General features: G+C 41.3%; 1 protein-coding gene across 3 annotated transcripts in view; it reads left to right on the plus strand.

Annotated features, from left to right (window-relative positions):
• LOC309511702 (E3 ubiquitin-protein ligase TRIM39-like) overlaps positions 1-21,213 on the plus strand; it is a 208,088-nt gene extending 186,875 nt beyond the window's left edge. Inside the window, exons 1-7 of one of the 3 annotated variants that reach the window (XM_082186960.1) lie at positions 15,501-15,658; positions 17,060-17,631; positions 17,746-17,841; positions 18,160-18,393; positions 18,485-18,623; positions 20,210-20,236; positions 20,392-21,212. In XM_082186960.1, the coding sequence (XP_082043086.1) occupies positions 17,062-17,631; positions 17,746-17,841; positions 18,160-18,393; positions 18,485-18,623; positions 20,210-20,236; positions 20,392-20,939 (1,614 nt within the window). In that variant the 5' untranslated portion in view covers positions 15,501-15,658; positions 17,060-17,061 and the 3' untranslated portion in view covers positions 20,940-21,212. Of the gene's footprint in view, positions 1-15,500; positions 15,659-16,826; positions 16,864-17,059; positions 17,632-17,745; positions 17,842-18,159; positions 18,394-18,484; positions 18,624-20,209; positions 20,237-20,391 lie in introns of those variants that run through there. The other 2 variants (XM_082186959.1, XM_082186966.1) reach the window with 2 other exon arrangements.

The raw sequence follows: 21,213 nt of genomic DNA on the forward strand, positions 1-21,213 counted from the left end.
TGGATGTGTGTGGAAAGTCTGATCACAGTGATTGTGTCGTTCTTCAAGTATTGGCCTGTTGGATTCAGCAAATCCACACTAAAGCACCTGAACTTCCTGATCTTTGTGCTTCAACATCCTGAGAAACCTGGAGTAATTCTGCCATCAATCATTACGAATTACATGTTCCATCGTCATCTTTTAGTTTTACATGCCTTTATTTAAGGTAAAAATAAAATAAAAATAAACTGTCCGAAATTTGGCATCTGGTAAAAATGAGTAAATTTAAATTTAAATTTAAAAACTTCACATGAAGGGTTTGGTTTATTCATGATTAGAGATGTTAGGGTTGAGTTATAAAGGCTATCCAGGATTTCCATAACCTTATATTCTTATATTAAACTGCATATTTTTTCAGACATTTTGTCTCAGAAATGTATATGTACATGTATAGTTTAAAAAAATAAATAAATAGAAAACATAATTTTACTGAACCTCTTATATTCTTATATTAAACTGCATATTTTATCAGACATTTTGTCTCAGAAAAACTTAACAATAATAATAGGGTAAAATTTCTAACAATAATAAATATCACCATACTTCCTGTGTTGATTGATTAATAATTCCAAACATTTTTGTACGTTTTTTTGAAATATTATGTTTAAATATGCAAATGAGGCATTTTCTAATTAACTATGCACTCATTTGCATACACTCCAAAAAAAAAAAAAAATCTGAATATTGGATGAAGTCAGGTTCAAAATTCTTGTTTCATTTTGTTGACATATTAGAATTAAAGGTTTTTAGAGAGGGGATTTAGGATTTCTCTTTTTATCACTCCATAAATCAGCCAATACTGTCAATAAATACATTTTCACCATGTTTTTAGCAATAAATTGTTGTAACATATCAGGCAAATGATATATGAACAAACCTCTCTGTAAAAACCTTCAGAATATAGATATGAATAAAACTGTAAAGTTTGGTGTGTGTAAGTGCTACTGAACTGGAGGAGGAAAAAAACTAATTTAAAAAAAGCAACCTTTAAAGATATGAATTGTAATTTTTAATCTAGAGATGCAAATATATATAGTGCCATAAAGTAAACACTTCAGTATGATATGAAAAGCCAGTCTATTGAAAATTGACCAGTGCATGAAAAAACACTTTTTTTTGCCTGTAGTGTCTTGCTTTAAAACAACACTTTTTTTTCACTTAGTCTTTTTCCATATCTGTAAAGAACCTGACTCTCTCCCTCCGTCTGTCCTCTCTGGTCTCAGACACACTTACTCCCACTAATCATCTCATCATCATCAGATACTAACAGTGCAACTGATACTCTTTCTCCACTCTAAAATCTTGCTTAGACTTCTGCCCCCTTTCCTCCAGGCCAGCCCGCGTCACCTCCTCTGCCCCTGGTCATGTGATGTTCTCCGCAAGCATCGGTCTAAACTCAGGGCTGCAGATCCCAGTCAACACGTGAGATCATTCCCATACAGTGACACTCACAGTGTGAATATTATATCAGCTCATTGTGAATTCAAAATGTTGAGCCGGTTGAGAGGAGGAAGTTCAAATGTCGGTCACTGGGGAACATTATAGTTCCTGTTTCTCAACTCTGGAAAAACGTGGACACTGCAGGATTTGTTAGCAAACCGTTTGTGCTGTACAGTTGTGTTCTGGACTCAGCGTGGAATTGTTACACTGGAGAAATGGTGGGTGGTCACTTTAATTGCATTTCACATACGCTCATATGATATTATAATGCTAATATGCACTGTGGCCTGGCCCTGTGTTAGCAGAGTACTGTCACATGACCAGGTGTTAAGGATCTGTGAAGGAGGACTCAAATGCAGGATGACAATTAACAGCTTTATTGACAAACAGATGACACGACGAGGTGGGAGAAGGTAGCAATCCAAACAATAGGTAGAGATGAGACAGTGACAACAGCAGAGCAGCAGATGTAATGAGGTATCCGTGGGCTGGAGTGAAGATATGGCAGATCAGAGTGAGACCAGAGGTAACCAGCTAAAGCCAGACAGGAACTTCTTACAGCTTGACTTCTTACAGCTTGACACTCAGGTATCTCAGGCTCAGAACAGGGCTGCTTGCTGGACAGGACTTGGACAGGACTTGGACAGGACTGAAACAGGGAAACAAGACAGAGCCAATGGCAGTGAACAGAGCACTAACAAACTTCTACAACAGAGCACTAACAAACTTCTACAACAGAGCACTAACGACTTAAGAGGAACGATACAGAGACACAGTAGTACTCTGAAGTACAACATTTAACGAACTGGCAAACACAAGAGGGAAAGAGCGAACATATAAAGGGAGCTAGGAACATGAGGAACAGGTGAGCACACTCAGACAAACAAGGACTTAACGAGGAGACGGGTGCTAACACTCAAACAATGACTCGACTAAACAAGGGGGCGTGGTAACGGGAAACAAGGAGGAAGAGACAGAGGAGCACAATGCAAACACAAACAAAGACACAGCCATGTGTTTAAGCACAACACAAACATAGAGACATGAAACAAAGACAACACAGACAAAGCTGACAGGGCAGAACCCTGACAGTACCCCCTCTCTAATGGACGCCTCCAGGCGTCCAAAACAGGCAAAGAAGTCCACGGGGGCAACAACTGGGGAGGTGGGTAGGGCGAAAACATGGAAGTCCCAAACTGACCAGGGAACACAAAAGGTGGCATATGGCAGGTGGGAACAGAACTGGGAAAAAGATTAGGAGCTGACAAAGGGGATACTGGCTTATAACCAGGAAACACAGAGGGTGGAATGGGAACTTGATATGGGGCACTTTGGGGACCAGGAACTGGCCTAGCTGGTCTGGGCTTCCAAGGGGGCTTGACAGACCTGGGGGCAAAGACAGGGCTGGTAGGGTCAGGGAAGGTCTTGGGAACAGGTAAGGGGTGTGACTCGGGGACGCCCTCCTGGGCTGTGCAGACATGCACGGGGACTGACTCGGGGACACCCTCCTGGGCTGTGCAGACGTGCACGGGGACTGACTCGGGGACACCCTCCTGGGCTGTGCAGACGTGCACGGGGACGCCCTCCTGGGCTGTGCAGACATGCACGGGGACTGACTCGGGGACACCCTCCTGGGCTGTGCAGACGTGCACGGGGACACCCTCCTGGGCTGTGCAGATGTGCACGGGGACACCCTCCTGGGCTGTGCAGACTGGAGCAGAAGGCTTGGAAACAGTGCTTTCTATAGCCTCAGCGGGCTCTGGGACAGCACCTTCTGTAGCATCAGCAGGCTTTGGGACAGCCCTTTCAGTTGCATCAGCGGGCGCTGGGACAGCATTTTCAGTAGCATCGGCGGGCTCTGGGACAGCGCTTTCAGTAGCATCGGCGGGCTCTGGGACAGCGCTTTCAGTTGCATCGGCGGGCTCTGGGACAGCACCTTCTGTAGCATCAGCAGGCTTTGGGACAGCCCTTTCAGTTGCATCAGTGGGCGCTGGGACAGCATTTTCAGTTGCATCGGCGGGCTCTGGGACAGCGCTTTCAGTTGCATCGGCGGGCTCTGGGACAGCGCTTCCAGTTGCATCGGCGGGCTCTGGGACAGCGCTTCCAGTTGCATCGGCGGGCTCTGGGACAGCGCTTCCAGTTGCATCGGCGGGCTCTGGGACAGCGCTTCCAGTTGCATCGGCGGGCTCTGGGACAGCGCTTCCAGTTGCATCGGCGGGCTCTGGGACAGCGCTTCCAGTTGCATCGGCGGGCTCTGGGACAGCGCTTCCAGTTGCATCAGCGGACTCTGGGACAGCGCTTCCAGTAGCATCTGCGGGCTCTGGGACAGCGCTTTCAGTAGCAGAGGGCTCGGGCAACGCCCTCTCTGTAGCTGCAGCGGGCTCGGGAAACGCCCTCTCTGTAGCAGCAGCGGGCTCGGGAAACGCCCTCTCTGTAGCAGCAGCGGGCTCGGGAAACGCCCTCTCTGTAGCAGCAGCGGGCTCGGGAAACGCCCTCTCTGTAGCAGCAGCGGGCTCGGGAAACGCCCTCTCTGTAGCAGCAGCGGGCTCGGGAAACGCCCTCTGTAGCAGCAGCGGGCTCAGTGAATGCCCTCTCAACAGCAGACTTGGGACTAATGGACAAGACAGGATTGACCGGCAGCTCCAGGATCTTGACAAGACTAGTTAGAAGTTCAGATAAAGCCTCTGCAGCAATGACAATAGGCATCTTGGGACTGGGATCAGTAAACATAACAGGACTGGTAGAGGTTGTCTCGGCGGGAATGACATCGCTTATCAACGGTATGGGAATAGAACTCACTTGGCTTGACACCTCAGAAACCACTGGATCTGGGGCTTGGGAATGGAGAAATGTAGACTGTTCAGCACGTACCCTTCTCTTCTTCCTCTTACGACGAGCTGATACTGCTTGCTGGGCTGTTTCTGTAGTATCTGTAGCCAACTCGGCCAACCCAGGCGGAGAAGCAGTAACCCTCGTAGAATCAGCACTCACTGAAACAGATTGAGCAGGCTCTGAAGAGACAGGATGGTTCTCGTTAGTAACAGGGAAAACAGAGGTTAAGTCGACAGACTCTGAGATGACTGGAACAGGCGTAATTGACTGAGGGAAGACAGCGGTTGACTTGGCTGTGTCATGAAGAACAGATGGAGACTCAGATCTTGAAGTGACCGGGAGTGACACAATTCTCTGAGAGATGACTACGGTGGATCTGACAGTGTCTTGACTAACAGACCGTAACTCCGATCTTGGAGTGACTGGGGCTGGCGTGATTGTCTGAGAGGTGACAGCGGTTAATTTGACTAAGTCTTGAATAACAGTTAGTGACTCAGATCTTGAATTGATTGGGACTGACCTGGATTTCTGAGAAGTGGTGGGGGTTGGTTTGACTGGCTCTGAGGTTGATGTGGTAAACTGGACTGCCCTATTCCGTCTGGATCTCAGTCTCCTCGTAGAAGCCAAAGGAGGATCATAGATGTGACGAGACAGGCGGGGAAAGTTGAAGGCAGATGCAGGTGGGCTTGGTGGCATTCCCCACTTACTGCGATTACCAAGGTAACTAACGAAACCCCAGAAATCCAGAATATGAAGAGAATCCATCTCCCATGCAGGCAAGGGGTCATCCAGGCAGGAGTTAAAGATATGCTTGAGAGCAGCATCATTATAATCTAGCCCCCTAGACCAGGTCCAAAACATCTGGGCAAAACCCCCAACTCCTAAGCCATCCTGGCGAAGAGCAGTGAGACTACGATGACGGGCCATTCTCTCTTGCATGTTGGCAGGTGGCAGGACCTTGATGCTCATCCTGCTGAGTCCTGTAGTGGCCAGTTCGTTCTGTTAAGGATCTGTGAAGGAGGACTCAAATGCAGGATGACAATTAACAGCTTTATTGACAAACAGATGACACGACGAGGTGGGAGAAGGTAGCAATCCAAACAATAGGTAGAGATGAGACAGTGACAACAGCAGAGCAGCAGATGTAATGAGGTATCCGTGGGCTGGAGTGAAGATATGGCAGATCAGAGTGAGACCAGAGGTAACCAGCTAAAGCCAGACAGGAACTTCTTACAGCTTGACTTCTTACAGCTTGACACTCAGGTATCTCAGGCTCAGAACAGGGCTGCTTGCTGGACAGGACTTGGACAGGACTTGGACAGGACTGAAACATAGTGATGTTACGTCTGACACCGACGCTCCGAAGCTTGCTTCAAACTCGAACGGTCCTCGCAATGAACCACTGCTTCGGAGCTTGTATCATTACGTCACTAGTCACGTGAAAATGACTTCTGAAGCAAACACACTGCTTCACTCCTGTAGTGAACCACCTGACTGCTTTGACAGACGAATACAGTGTTGACAGGTTTGAAACCTGGCGGCTGTATTTCTTATAAAAGTGAAGCCAAACCATGGCAACACCGTGGGTTGTAGTAGTCGGTGTTTGGATTGGCGTTATTGTTGAGGAGAGTGGATTGAATTTATTTCAGTGTTGTGATGGAGCCAGCGAGAAAGAGAAATCGTTCCCAAGTTTGGGAACACTTTAAACTTATTTCCCCGATTAAGGTTTGTTCATTGACATTTCTGCATACAAATATTTTTATAAATGTAGTGAATGATATGGAGCACTACAGTACAATGGATTGTTTTTACATCATGTGCTTACATCTGCACACATCTGTTTAACTCTGCATTTACTGAATGAGCACTGTGCTGCTTCACACTGACTTCAATTTTAACAATTTTAACTTAAGCCAGTTTTATTTCTGTGTGAATGTTGTTAAACACATTTTAAACCAAATGATTTTCTTTCAATTGTTATTTTAAATTCTCATTCATTTTTATTATTTGTGATTTTAAGGGCTTTTTTTCTCTTAGATTGTTTTCTCATTTCTGTGAATTTCTGTGTATGAAATGTGATATAAATATACTGTCTAAACTGTTTTTGTGTACTCCTGCATCATCTGTTCCATGCGAGAGGATATTCTCTAAAGCTGGTGAAATTGTTTAAAAAAAAGAAATCGCCTTTCACCAAAGACTGTGGAGAAAATAATATTTCTGAATAAAAACCATACCATTTAATGAACACTTTGTCTAAGCATTTTGCATGTACCCAAAGCACACCCTCTGCCACATTTAGTATTATTATTATTATTATTAATGAGAGAACATATGAAGATATGTTACATAAAAACATGCATCAAAGACAGACACTTCAAAAACCCTCTGCTACATTATACAAGTACAACCAGTTACACAAGCACATCCTTTTCAACATACAGAAATATCAGTCCCACCAGTTAACAAGTTATAGAGTTCTGCTTCCCACAGCTAAACAAGATAAAGCTTTCACACATGATACTGCCCTGCCAAAAAAAAACCTATAGAAACCATTACAGAAATTCTTGGTTTTCATGGGCTTTTTATTGGTTGTAATGGGAATTATAGTGGTCTCTGCGGGTCTCTACTGATATGTGTTGGGTTCTATTGGTGGGGGCATTAAATCCTAATGGAATATGTCCCAAACACACTACAAAAAAAAAAAAAAAAAAAATCTGTAGTGGTTTAAATGGTAAAAGGCAATGGTTCCTATTGGTATTTTAATAGAAACCATTAGAATTTCTGTGATGGTTTCCAACTTTTTTTTAAGCTGGTCTGATCTTCTGTACTTGTGTAAAGAAATAATTACACACACACATCATGCTTAATGTTTTATTATCAAGGTGAACACATGAAATTCATCAGTATCTGTAAAATTCACCAACATAAATGAGTTTCACAGCACTAACACTGTTTCAGCTTTAAACGCCTCGGTAAACACGTAATAAACGGGGCGTTAACATATAGGCCTACTTGCATTTTATGGTTGTCAGCTTTGTTGCATTACATTTACTTCACCAGGAGATGGTGCTGCAATTTATATCTGAATGAAGCTTCGAGTAATGAACCATTTTCGACACAATTGTATCAGAAAGCAATAATGCTTCGAAACGCTTCATTTGGCCATCACTACTGAAACAAGACAGAGCCAATGGCAGTGAACAGAGCACTAACAAACTTCTACAACAGAGCACTAACAAACTTCTACAACAGAGCACTAACAAACTTCTACAACAGAGCACTAACGACTTAAGAGGAACGATACAGAGACACAGTAGTACTCTGAAGTACAACATTTAACGAACTGGCAAACACAAGAGGGAAAGAGCGAACATATAAAGGGAGCTAGGAACATGAGGAACAGGTGAGCACACTCAGACAAACAAGGACTTAACGAGGAGACAGGTGCTAACACTCAAACAATGACTCGACTAAACAAGGGGGCGTGGTAACGGGAAACAAGGAGGAAGAGACAGAGGAGCACAATGCAAACACAAACAAAGACACAGCCATGTGTTTAAGCACAACACAAACATAGAGACATGAAACAAAGACAACACAGACAAAGCTGACAGGGCAGAACCCTGACACCAGGTACATGTGAACCATCCATCTTACCAGCTCATGTGTAGAGTCACCTGGCTTCAGAAATCACACCAGTAATCAAACATATTGCTCTCTGTGTTTCAGGATGTCAAGTCTTTTCAAGGGGAAAAAGAAATAGCGGTTAAGAAGTGAAAAAGAGTCACCAAAACCATACCAGAATCTGAATGCATCCGTCAAATAGAAATATTTGTGTCCAATGTCAACACCTGAAAAGAATACAAAATAAACAAGAAAACTGAATTTTTGAAATACTTTGTTGATGGAAATAAAATATGAACTTCTACATGATGTTTGTGATATAACTGACCATTATTAGAGGAATTTTAGATCACAGTAAACTCACTAAACTAACAGAATGAGAGTTTAACACAATGACTTTACAGTGGTCTCGCATGCTGAACTCACAGTTTGAGCGCACAGTGAGTGAGCTTTGAGGTTACACTTTTAGCTCACTGTGACCTCACATCGACCACAGTGAGTATCCTGGGATGGTGAGATCACATCGACCACAGTGAGTATCCTGGGATGGTGAGATCACATCGACCACAGTGAGTATCCTGGGATGGTGACCTCACATCGACCACAGTGAGTATCCTGGGATGGTGAGATCACATCGACCACAGTGAGTATTCTGGGATGGTGACCTCACATCGACCACAGTGAGTATCCTGGGATGGTGACCTCACATCGACCACAGTGAGTATCCTGGGATGGTGAGATCACATCGACCACAGTGAGTATCCTGGGATGGTGAGATCACATCGACCACAGTGAGTATCCTGGGATGGTGAGATCACATGGACCACAGTGAGTGTCCTGGGATGGTGAGATCACATCGACCACAGTGAGTATCCTGGGATGGTGAGATCACATCGACCACAGTGAGTATCCTGGGATGGTGAGATCACATCGACCACAGTGAGTATCCTGGGATGGTGACCTCACATCGACCACAGTGAGTATCCTGGGAAGGTGAGATCACATCGACCACAGTGAGTATTCTGGGATGGTGACCTCACATCGACCACAGTGAGTATCCTGGGATGGTGACCTCACATCGACCACAGTGAGTATCCTGGGATGGTGACCTCACATCGACCACAGTGAGTATCCTGGGATGGTGAGATCACATCGACCACAGTGAGTATCCTGGGATGGTGACCTCACATCGACCACAGTGAGTATCCTGGGATGGTGAGATCACATCGACCACAGTGAGTATCCTGGGATGGTGACCTCACATCGACCACAGTGAGTATCCTGGGATGGAGAGATCACATCGACCACAGTGAGTATCCTGGGATGGTGAGATCACATCGACCACAGTGAGTATCCTGGGATGGTGAGATCACATCGACCACAGTGAGTTTCCTGGGATGGTGAGATCACATCGACCACAGTGAGTATCCTGGGATGGAGAGATCACATCGACCACAGTGAGAATCCTGGGATGGTGAGATCACATCGACCACAGTGAGTATCCTGGGATGGTGAGATCACATCGACCACAGTGAGTATCCTGGGATGGTGAACTCACATCGACCACAGTGAGTATCCTGGGATGGTGACCTCACATCGACCACAGTGAGTATCCTGGGATGGTGAGATCACATCGACCACAGTGAGTATCCTGGGATGGTGAGATCACATCGACCACAGTGAGTATCCTGGGATGGTGAGATCACATCGACCACAGTGAGGATCCTGGGATGGAGAGATCACATCGACCACAGTGAGTATCCTGGGATGGTGAGATCACATCGACCACAGTGAGTATCCTGGGATGGTGAGATCACATTGACCACAGTGAGTATCCTGGGATGGTGAGATCACATTGACCACAGTGAGTATCCTGGGATGGTGACCTCACATCGACCACAGTGAGTATCCTGGGATGGTGACCTCACATCGACCACAGTGAGTATCCTGGGATGGTGACCTCACATCGACCACAGTGAGTATCCTGGGATGGTGACCTCACATCGACCACAGTGAGTATCCTGGGATGGTGAGATCACATCGACCACAGTGAGTATCCTGGGATGGTGACCTCACATCGACCACAGTGAGTATCCTGGGATGGTGAGATCACATCGACCACAGTGAGTATCCTGGGATGGTGACCTCACATCGACCACAGTGAGTATCCTGGGATGGAGAGATCACATCGACCACAGTGAGTATCCTGGGATGGTGAGATCACATCGACCACAGTGAGTATCCTGGGATGGTGAGATCACATCGACCACAGTGAGTTTCCTGGGATGGTGAGATCACATTGACCACAGTGAGTATCCTGGGATGGAGAGATCACATCGACCACAGTGAGAATCCTGGGATGGTGAGATCACATCGACCACAGTGAGTATCCTGGGATGGTGAGATCACATCGACCACAGTGAGTATCCTGGGATGGTGAACCCACATCGACCACAGTGAGTATCCTGGGATGGTGACCTCACATCGACCACTGTGAGTATCCTGGGATGGTGAGATCACATCGACCACAGTGAGTATCCTGGGATGGTGAGATCACATCGACCACAGTGAGTATCCTGGGATGGTGAGATCACATCGACCACAGTGAGGATCCTGGGATGGAGAGATCACATCGACCACAGTGAGTATCCTGGGATGGTGAGAACACATCGACCACAGTGAGGATCCTGGGATGGTGAGATCACATCGACCACAGTGAGGATCCTGGGATGGTGAGATCACATCGACCACAGTGAGTATCCTGGGATGGTGAGATCATATTGACCACAGTGAGTATCCTGGGATGGTGAGATCACATTGACCACAGTGAGTATCCTGGGATGGTGAGATCACATCGACCACAGTGAGTATCCTGGGATGGTGAGATCACATCGACCACAGTGAGTATCCTGGGATGGTGAGATCACATTGTTGACTGGGAGAAGAAGTGGCGCAAATCGAAAGATCCCGCTGACCTTGGTTTGTATAAATCCCTCCTCTCGAGCGTCTCTGCTAATGTCTCTCTACTGCTAAAATAACTTACTACCACAACAAAATGAACAATTCTTCTGACTTTTCAAAACCCTCCTCGTCCCTCGTAACAGGGCACACAGTAAAACTTGCTCTTATCTGGGATGTGTCCGCCGATGGGCTTCTCACAGCCGCAACAAACACAACATTCCTCGTGCCACGAGCAGCCTCCGTACTCCAGCCGCTTAGAGCCTGAGAGATCCACATCTGTTCAAACTAACTGTACAACACTTCATCTACAGTGAGAGAGAGCAAAGCAACATGACAAAACCATGTTTAACTTCATGTAAGTGTGCAGGTGCTGCTTTTTAGATACTTTTCCGTGTTGTTTATTTTTTTTATTTTTTTTTTCACTAGCCGGTGGGCTGTAGTTAGTGAACTACAAGAAGATTTGTGTTAGTGAACTGACTGTGGCCACCGGCTAGCGGTTTCATCTTTTTGTTTGTCTCACCCCCCTTCCCTAGTAATAGCCTCGGTGTGGATTGGGCCCATAGGATAGACTAGCCCACCGGGATCTAGCCTGCTTTCCTCAGAGTGTTTCACCCATTTGGATCCGATGTGTGCAGTGTAATGCTGTGAAGTGTGTGTCTTCTGTAATAGCTCAAAGAGCATGGTTGCCGTGTTGTGTAAGCTGAGTTTGTAGTGTTCGTTCTACACTAAAGTGGTGTGTCTTAGCTCACGTGTGTATTGAAACCTAGGCCTGGTCAAGCTTGTATTCCGGTGGCCCTCCCACCTGTGGCTTATCCCTATGTTAAATGATGGATTTGTGTGTTATTTATTGACAACCAAAAGCGACTAATTTTTAACTAAGATAAAATAAAGATTGTATCTTTTTACTTTGCTAAGCCAAGCCTGTGTGTGCTTCTTTGTAAAATAGAGTCCCCTTGCTCTCACCAGTCTTGTCCAGCGGGTGGCGTAGTCAGCACTGCCATAGACTTACAGGCGGCGACATAAGAAAGACAATGCAATGGGAGCAGGAACTCTTCCATATCTTTCTCTCGTCCAAGCAGAAGGTGCTTTCTCATTTCACACTGCCAAAAATCATATTTGCAACATGTATTGTAACTTTTTTTGTTTTTGTTTAAATATCTAAAAAAAAATTGTGAAAAAACAAGATGAGCAAGATAAAACAATTTAAAAACAATTTAAAAATAGTGCTTCTCAATTCAATCGGATCTTATTTTAAATATTTTTACACATTTTTATTGAGAAATAGGCCAAGTAAAAGAAATGCTATTTGTCTACAAATGTATTACATTATGGAGACATGTAGGTCTATTAAATGTTTTAAATGAGTAATGAAATACATGCCAAATTACAGGCATTTTTTGTTAGCCTATAAGCTAGCATTTTTTTTATTTTACTTTTTGCATTTGTATTTATACTAAATCTGACTAAACACAATAAAGCCATTCATCAGAAACCATATGTGTGCCATGTGTGTTTTACCTGTGGTTCTCATGATCTAAATGTATGATAGCTAGAACAATGGTTAATTTTAATAAGAGTATATTAAGAGTTCTAACTTCTGTCTCAGTAATTTTGCCCTTTAAAATGAGGCTGTTATTTTTATTTATTTTTTTACAGATGTTCGCTACTGTCTGTGTTAATGAAAATAAATGTACATCTGTATCCCAACTGCTATTGTCAACTCCAGCTACTGTCAAATGTGCATTTCCAAGAGACAAAACATGTAATATTATTAATACATTCTGTATCATGTGTTGGTGCCACTGGTCTCAAATATTCTAGAGCCGTGTCGAATCTGCCGCCGGTAAAAATAAAAGTCTGGACACCCCTGCTTTATAATTGAATTGTCTCCCCTTTTCACTTCTAATCCCAGTGTTTACTGGAATCTTTCTAAAGCAGGGAAATACAATATTGTCTATCAAAATGACTGAAATAACTTTGAAATATTATCACTCAATGCTAAAGTTAATGAACATTTCTAAGGCAAGGTATTTGTAATAATAATAATAATAATAAAATAAATAATAAATACAGAAATTAAAGTTTATAATATCAGGGCAGCTATATGTATTTGAAAAGCTTTACATTTTTTACTGTTTTTATAAGCTTTTTGTTTTGTGATCTCATGTTTGAAAGAGTTTCTAAGTATATTGTGAGATCAGTGTTAGAAAAGGTAATATAGGAGGGTTTCTTTTGAGTTATTTTTCTCTTATGAATATAAAACTTCGCCAAAATAATTAAAAGATTAATGATATAATTTTGTTTTTCAGAAAAATATGGGTTTTGGAAACAAAGTAAAATGTCATGAGGTTTTGTTCAATTTTTTTGTCATGTCTATTTTAAAGTCAGTCCAAAAAGAAATAGAAAAAGGGCAATACACAAATAAATGTTCAGTATCTTCAAGTGATGTGTTACAAAAAGTGCATTTATCACAAACAGTATGAATATATCAACTAATGGTTGCATTTACAGGAAGAAGGAGGATAACTGATAACAGCTTCACTGTGAGAGAATGGCGGCCTCTACTGGAGACTTCAGAAAAATACTGCTTCTTCATTTTAAAATAGAAATGTGCAACACATTAAAGATTTTATTTAAGAAGAACAAAACTTTACATACAAGAGTACATATAACCATACATGTCAGGAGTAAAGAAGAAGAAAAGAAAAAAAAGAAAAAAGAGAAAAGGAAGGTGTTTTACAGAAAACACTTGTACCTTTAATTCTTTAAAGACCATTAACAGAACTTCAGCTAGATCGTCTAGCCATCATTACCGGGGGACTTGTTTAATTTAAGTTTTTTTATAGCTGTTCTTATCTCTAAAATGGATTCTTCCTTATCAAAGAGCTTTAAATTCTCCATCGATACGATCTATATTATGTTTTAGGGGCTTTAAAAAAATCATCTATTGTGTCTACAGAACATGCACTGCTGGAATATAGTTTACCATACACATTTGAGACGTATTTTGAAATAATAATAGGGTCCTGTGTTTCATGGCCATTAATATGAAGCTTTCTAATAGATGTATACTCTCCATTCCTTTTCTCCAAATTATAAAAGTATCTGGAATTAGTTTCCCCTTCCTCTAACCAACGTCTTCGTGATCTAACAAATGTTCCTTTTGCCTTGATTATATATAATTTATCTAACTCAGCCTGCAGATTCATTAACCAATTAGAATTCCCATCAGTATTATTATTAGTGATGTTACACTCTAAACAAAAATGGTGCTAAATAGCACTAAAAGTGGTTCATTGGCTTGTAATCATAGGGGAACCACTTTAAGTGCCATATAGCACCTATCTTTAAAGGTGCTATACAGCACCTTTGTCAAATGGTGCTATGTAGAACCATAAGAGGTGCCATATAGCACCTTGGTTGTTTATAATTGCTTCAACAAAAAATGGTGCTCAACAGTACCCAACAGTGGTTCTTTGGCTCGTAATAATAGGGGAACCTCTTTTGGTACTATATGGCACTTAAGAAGCTTTATGTGCTATATAGAACCATTTATGGTTTTTTTTTTACATTCAAAATGACAGAATTCAACAACAAGTTCTTGACACATTTTCAAATTGTGTAAGTATAAATTTAAACACGTTTTTAAACATAACTTCTCTCGTCACTCATTTGTTTAGCCTAATTATTTGACTAGGCCTACACAAATAACAAAAAGCAGTTAATATATGAATATAGCTTTTTATTGAAGTTTGTGACATAATTTCAGTAGGCTATATATCTGACTTCACATCCACACAATTTTTTTCTGTGGTCAAAAAGTCTTGTGTGGGGGCCCTGGAATATATATAGGCGGGACTTGTATTCAGGAAAATCACTATATCTTAATGTCGTTTTTCTAATCCTATCACCAACTAAACTAAGAGACTAAGAGAGCCTTTAAATAACTGTGGGTGCTTAACAGGTTTTTTGTATGGTAATGGTGCCATATAGCACCTTAACCACCCCAAAGAACCGCTAAAGAACCGCTGAAGAACTATCAATTTCCAATAATTTATTTTTAGTTTCCAATAAGAGATTTTATATGAAGTTTTGTTGAAATGAAAAGATAAATAATTTTGTGATCAGACAATATCGATGGTTCAATTGATACTCTGTTTGTATTTTGTTCTAATGAATTAGAAATTAACCAAAGATCGATTCTTGACTGTTTAGATTTATCCCTATTACTCCATGTGAACTCTTTCAAATCTGGGTGTTTATATCTCCATATATCAAGTATATCTCCATATATCAATTACCCCTACATTTTCACAGAATATAGATAGCTCTGAATCACTTGTAGATGATCTTATTGGAATAGGAATTCTATCCATCTTAACATCTGGGACAATATTAAAGTTCCCACCTGGAATCATTTCAAGATCATAAAATCTTTTTCTTACTTTGTTAATCTCATTTTAAATATCAGAGAACAAATCAACATTATATTTTTTAATATTTGAGGCATATACAGTACGTAACAAAAACATTTTCCCATCAATGGATACCGTTAGACAACACATGAAATACATGTAGGAGGAGCTCTGACATCACTCTCTGACATCACTCTCTGACATCACTGTAGTTCAGAGAGATTCAGAGAAAGTGAAACTAACTTGATCAACATCAATATGAACGCCTGAAACGATCAACCTCTTTAAACTACAGAATATTTATTGATCCGTTCAAAGAGTCTTGTGGACACATCTGATCCTCACAGGTAAGAGATAGAAATATAAGAGAGATTGTGCTGAACAGGTTTCTAATGGAAGTGAACTGGTTTAGTAGGTTTATGTCGAACTGGAATAAGTTGAAAAGAACCAGGTTTAATATCAAATACTCAACTATTTTAGTTGTTCACTGCACTGAAATGGTATCAGAATTGTATTTAAATATGCCATTTGATTGGTTGTAAAGCAAAGTTTGGCGTTTCTGTCATTTTGTCACATGGCAGAAAGACTAAAGAAACAGGAAGTAAATGACCTGCAGATTCACTGAACACAAACCTGCTAAACTGCAGATGAAAATCACTTTTATATTAAACGTTACATTAAGATGAAAATTAAGATACATTTTACATATAATTTAGATAAAATTAGTCAAGTGATGCAAAATTTTAACGTTTTCTTATTGAAGAAAAAAAGTCAAATTTGGTTAAAAAAGTGAATTACTATCTCACACTCCTTCTCTAAGTCATCTCTGGCTTTAATGAAAAGTCACTACAATGTATTTATTTATCAGGTAAGTGTTTGTGTAATGAGCTTCACATTAGGGTACTGATCACTTTCTCTGGGTTTGCAGTAATGACCAGCTGACTATATGATCTCTTATATATGTGGTTCCTTCAAAGTTGTTACTATTTGTCTTTAGACATTCTTTACATTCAATCGTGGGCTTCTTTATAAACAGACTTCACATGCACACTATAAATAATCTTGATCATATAGGCAGAAGCCATTAGATTAAATTATCTTTTAAAGGGGCTATGTGTCGTTTTTCTAAAATTAATCCTTTTTCATTGCCTGTGTGTGAAGGGGTTGTAATCTCACATTAATCATGATCCATTTGGCGGGTTTTGCTATGACCTCTGAAAGCAAGTATTCTTATTTCTATGTGACGGCTCCGGGTCGGATTTACCGCGAAAACCAGTGACGTGACTGAGACCTGCATGTGCGCTCCCGAGCCTCTCGTCTCGTCTACTGACTTTACACTCAACAGCGACGACACTGCAACTTATGACATGGAGTCATAAGTAATCTGCTAACACTAAGAAACGACCTGCTCCCAGCACAACACAGACTCCAACACAAACTCAACATAATGATAAAAAACAAAAAAAAGTTTTATCTGCTGAAGCTCGTCAGGCCAAACGTGAAATCATGGAGTTTACCTGAGTTTCCAGCATGTTGTGTGATGCTTTCTCCGGTGTGTTGCGTCTCAGTCTGTCCGGTACCCAGAGTGTTCGCTCATGAGTTCGAGCACGCGCACGAGCAGTGGCCGCTGAAAACTACATATAGCCCCTTTAAGATTATAAGAAACTTAAATTGAGTTTGTGTATCAAGTGTGCCCAAACTTTAGATTAGTAGTGCAGGTGATTTATCTTCTTCATTTCTCTCTCCAGCGATGTCTTCCTCCAGCGGTCCACTGACTGAGGAGCTTCAGTGCTCTATATGTCTGGACGTGTTCACTGATCCAGTCAGCACTCCATGTGGACACAACTTCTGCAAGACCTGTCTGAATAAGTGCTGGGACAACAGCCAGACCTGCAACTGTCCATATTGTAAAGAAACATTCAAGCACAGACCTGATCTCAAGATTAACACCACACTCCGAGAAGTTGTAGATCACTATAAAAAGAAAAGTCCTGAGAAAAAACCTGAAGTTCTGAAAAAAGCTGAAGTTCTGTGTGACTTCTGTGAGGAAAGAAAGCTGAAAGCCCTGAAGTCGTGTCTGGTGTGTCAGATCTCTTACTGTGAAACTCACCTGGAGCCTCATTCGAGAGTGGCAGGTTTAAAGAAACACAAACTGATCAATCCTGTGAGTAATCTGGAGGACTATATATGTCAGAAACATGAGAGACCTCTGGAGCTGTTCTGTAGAGATGATCAGACATGTGTGTGTCTGTGCTGCACTGACGGAGATCACAAGAACCACAACACTGTTTCTATAGAAGAGGAGAGTGAAGAGAAGAAGGTAGAAGTTACTGACAAACTGATTTTAAATGGCTCTTATCATGAGGAATCACATGTTCTTTAATATAAATGAAACAGTTATGAAAACATATTGTGTGTTGTTCTCTGTCTATAGACTCAACTGATGAAGACACAGAAAGACACACAGCAGATGATCCAGGACAGAGTCAAGAAGATTCAAGACGTCAAACACTCAGCAGAAGTCAGAAAAGTGAGTTTAAAATAATTAAATTAAATTAATTTTAATATCTATCATTGTTTATTGAATTGTTGTATAAAAGCAATTTCACACTCACAGTCACACTGCTGGTCTGAATATCGACACGTCTGTGATTCCCTGATCACTTAGTAAAGTAATAACACATCTCTCCTCAACAACACACATGATTTGAGGAATCATTCAGTGCAAACGGGGCAGAATGAGGGATTTTGAAAACCGCCTAAAAACTTTGAAGTATGAGAAATAATAACACTGATTCTTCTCTTAACAAACGCCACTAATAATGTGTTGATTGTCCTGGTTGAGCAGAGAAACACAGAGAAGGAGAAAGCAGCCCGTGTGGAGCTCTTCACTGATCTCATCCGCTCCATTGAGAGATGTCAGACTGAACTGCTGGAGATGATGGAGGAGCAGCAGAAAGCAGCAGAGAAACAGGAGGAAGAGCTCATTGAAGAGCTGGAGCAGGAGATCACTGAGCTAAAGATGAGAAACACTGAGCTGGAGCAGCTCTCACACACTGAAGATCACCTCCACCTCCTACAGGTCAGTCAACATCTCTCTGATCAATGATAATGCAGTATATGACACCATAACACTCCCCATGCTGAAGGATTTCTCCTCTCTCCTGCTGTAGATTTACTCATCCCTGTGCAGCTCTAGAAACACCAGGAACTGGTCTGAGATCAGTGTGAAGACTGATGAGAGTCTGGAGACTCTGAGGAGAGCTCTGACTAAACTGCAGGACTCTCTACAGGAGAAACTCACGCAAACTGGTACAGCAATATCAAATACACCGTACAGATACATATATACATATTTATCATCTTTTAATATCAGTAATGAAGAATGAGTCTGTTAAAGCTGAAATAAGAGAAGTGTGTGATCATGTGTTTGTGTCTCATTATCATCACAGTTCTTCTTGAAGAGAGCAGGTCATATTCATCTCTAATTTCAGGAAACATGCAGTAAATTCATCTTGTTCTAGAAGCTTCATCACTGTAACCAGAACCTTGAGGCTTTAGTAAATCTGTGAACACTTTTAGATGAGAAACATTAATTATTTATTATCTCTGAGTCTACATTTTGTGAATGCACATCAGTTTGGGTTTAAGAGGTACATTTTATCCTTCATTATATCAGGCCTAAAGCTTAAACTTTAAAATCGTAAACGTTTTTTTTATCCTTTTTTAGCTTGTTTGCACTCCAAAAATACAGTATGATGAAATATTGAGATGAATAACATTAGCCACAAAAATAACATCAAGCGTAGCGTTAGTTCTGGCAGGTCACGTTAGTCAAGCTCGCATTAGCTGACCCTCAGCTGATCCACATCTACCTATAGGAATACGACACCTATCACCGTATACATATATAAGCTCCTTCAGTATTATCAGCAGCTATCGCGTTTCTCAGGAGCTAATTACCCTCCTCCATCCCCAGCTCCTCCTCTCGCCCTGTCAGGATTTGACATTCTGATTCCCCTTGAATCAGAATAATTAACGAATAATGTTGTACTTTAAAATCTTAAATTAAATATATTTGCAAATTTTCATGTTGGTTCTGTTCTAGTTTACCCCAAGGGGGGTTATTGCTGCTCTCCCTGCTCTTATCCATGCTAGGCTGCATGGATGCACAGGGAGTTCTCGCCCAGAACAGAACCATACCGCCAATTCAAACTGTATGCTAATTGTCAATCATATTTGACGGTAGTGGTCCTGACAGAAATGCAGTAAATTCATCTTGTACTAGAAGCTTCATCACTGTAACCAGAACCTTGAGGCTTTAGTAAATCTGTGAACACTTTTAGATGAGAAACAACAGAAAGAAACATTCATTTTCTGCCATTTTCAGTCTTTTCAGCGGTTTCATCTAAATGTTGTGATTATGTGTCAGATAAAATCAGTTTAGCAGAAGAAAATCAAATCGATAGACATCATGAATGCAGATTTGTTCTTTTTTAGAGGACAATTTCTGACCTATGTCAAACAGCTTCGCAGTGCTGGGCTTTCATTTTCACTTTCTCTAAGGTTATTTTGTATAGTGTTGTCTTTGCTGAATAACCACAACACTAATACACTCCAAAACTGAGATGAATAACATTAGCCATAACAATATCTAAAATAAAAAATTCATCAAATGTTCCCAAAACATTCCCAAAGATGTTCTAAAAAGGAGGAATATTTCGAGCTCAAACACAATAGGAGTTCAGGGATTCTCTAAATATCAGCAGAGAAACATTGATCAGATAAAACATGATGTTGGACACAATTCTTTAAATATAACCTTAAATCTTGTCTATAATTCCACACATAAACATGTCAAAGATCTGATGGTGTTTTATTGTCATGTGTCTCTACAGAAGTGAAGAGGAGACAGCAGTATGCAGGTACAGTGTGCTGTCTGCACTACACTAGATTACATTCAGATACTCACAGCTTCATCACTGACCGACAGTATGATTAAACACTGATTACATATTACAAACATCATCACTAAATATATGTATTGTGAATTTGTGATTTATATTCTCTGTTTTCTCAGTGGATGTGACTCTGGATCCTGATACAGCTCATCCTGCTCTCATCCTGTCTGATGATGGAAAACAAGTGAGATGTGGAGACATTAGACAGAAACTCCCAGACAAACCAGAGAGATTTGATCCATGTGTTTATGTCCTGGGAAAGGAGGGATTCTCCTCAGGGAGATTTTATTTTGAGGTGCAGGTGAAGGGAAAGACTGCCTGGACTTTAGGAGTGGCCAGAGAATCCATTAACAGGAAGGGATCGATCACACTGACTCCCAGTAATGGATACTGGACTGTGGGGCTGAAGAATGGGAATGAATATTTGGCCTGTGCTGGTCCCTCTGTCTCTCTGTGTGTGAGAGTGAAGCCGCAGCGGGTCGGTGTGTTTGTGGATTATGAGGAGGGTCTGCTCTCCTTTTATGATGTGGAGTCCAGCTCTCATCTCTACTCTTTCACTGATCAGTCTTTCACTGGGAAACTCTTTCCATTGTTTTGCCCGTGCACTAATGATGGAGGTAAAAACTCAACTCCACTGATCATCACACCTGTCAACTACAATAAATGAATTTACTGCCGTAATATGAAATACACAATGAAAATGATTTATATAATTACAAATCTAAACATGTTTTGCTATATTTTAATAATTTGTTTTTCATTGTTAAAATCTATAATTCTTGCTATAATTGCAAATCATATTGTGAAAATATAATGCTTGTTTAACAATTTTATTTTCAACTTTTCATAATTATTCATGCCATTGTTTTCTCCCATCTCAACCTGACAAAGTGAAAGTGTCTGTATTTTTGTTGTTATATACATCAAAATAAACCAAACTA

This window comes from Leuciscus leuciscus, assembly GCF_965113295.1.
Source record: "Leuciscus leuciscus genome assembly, chromosome: 12".
NCBI classification, from domain to species: Eukaryota; Metazoa; Chordata; class Actinopteri; order Cypriniformes; family Leuciscidae; genus Leuciscus; species Leuciscus leuciscus.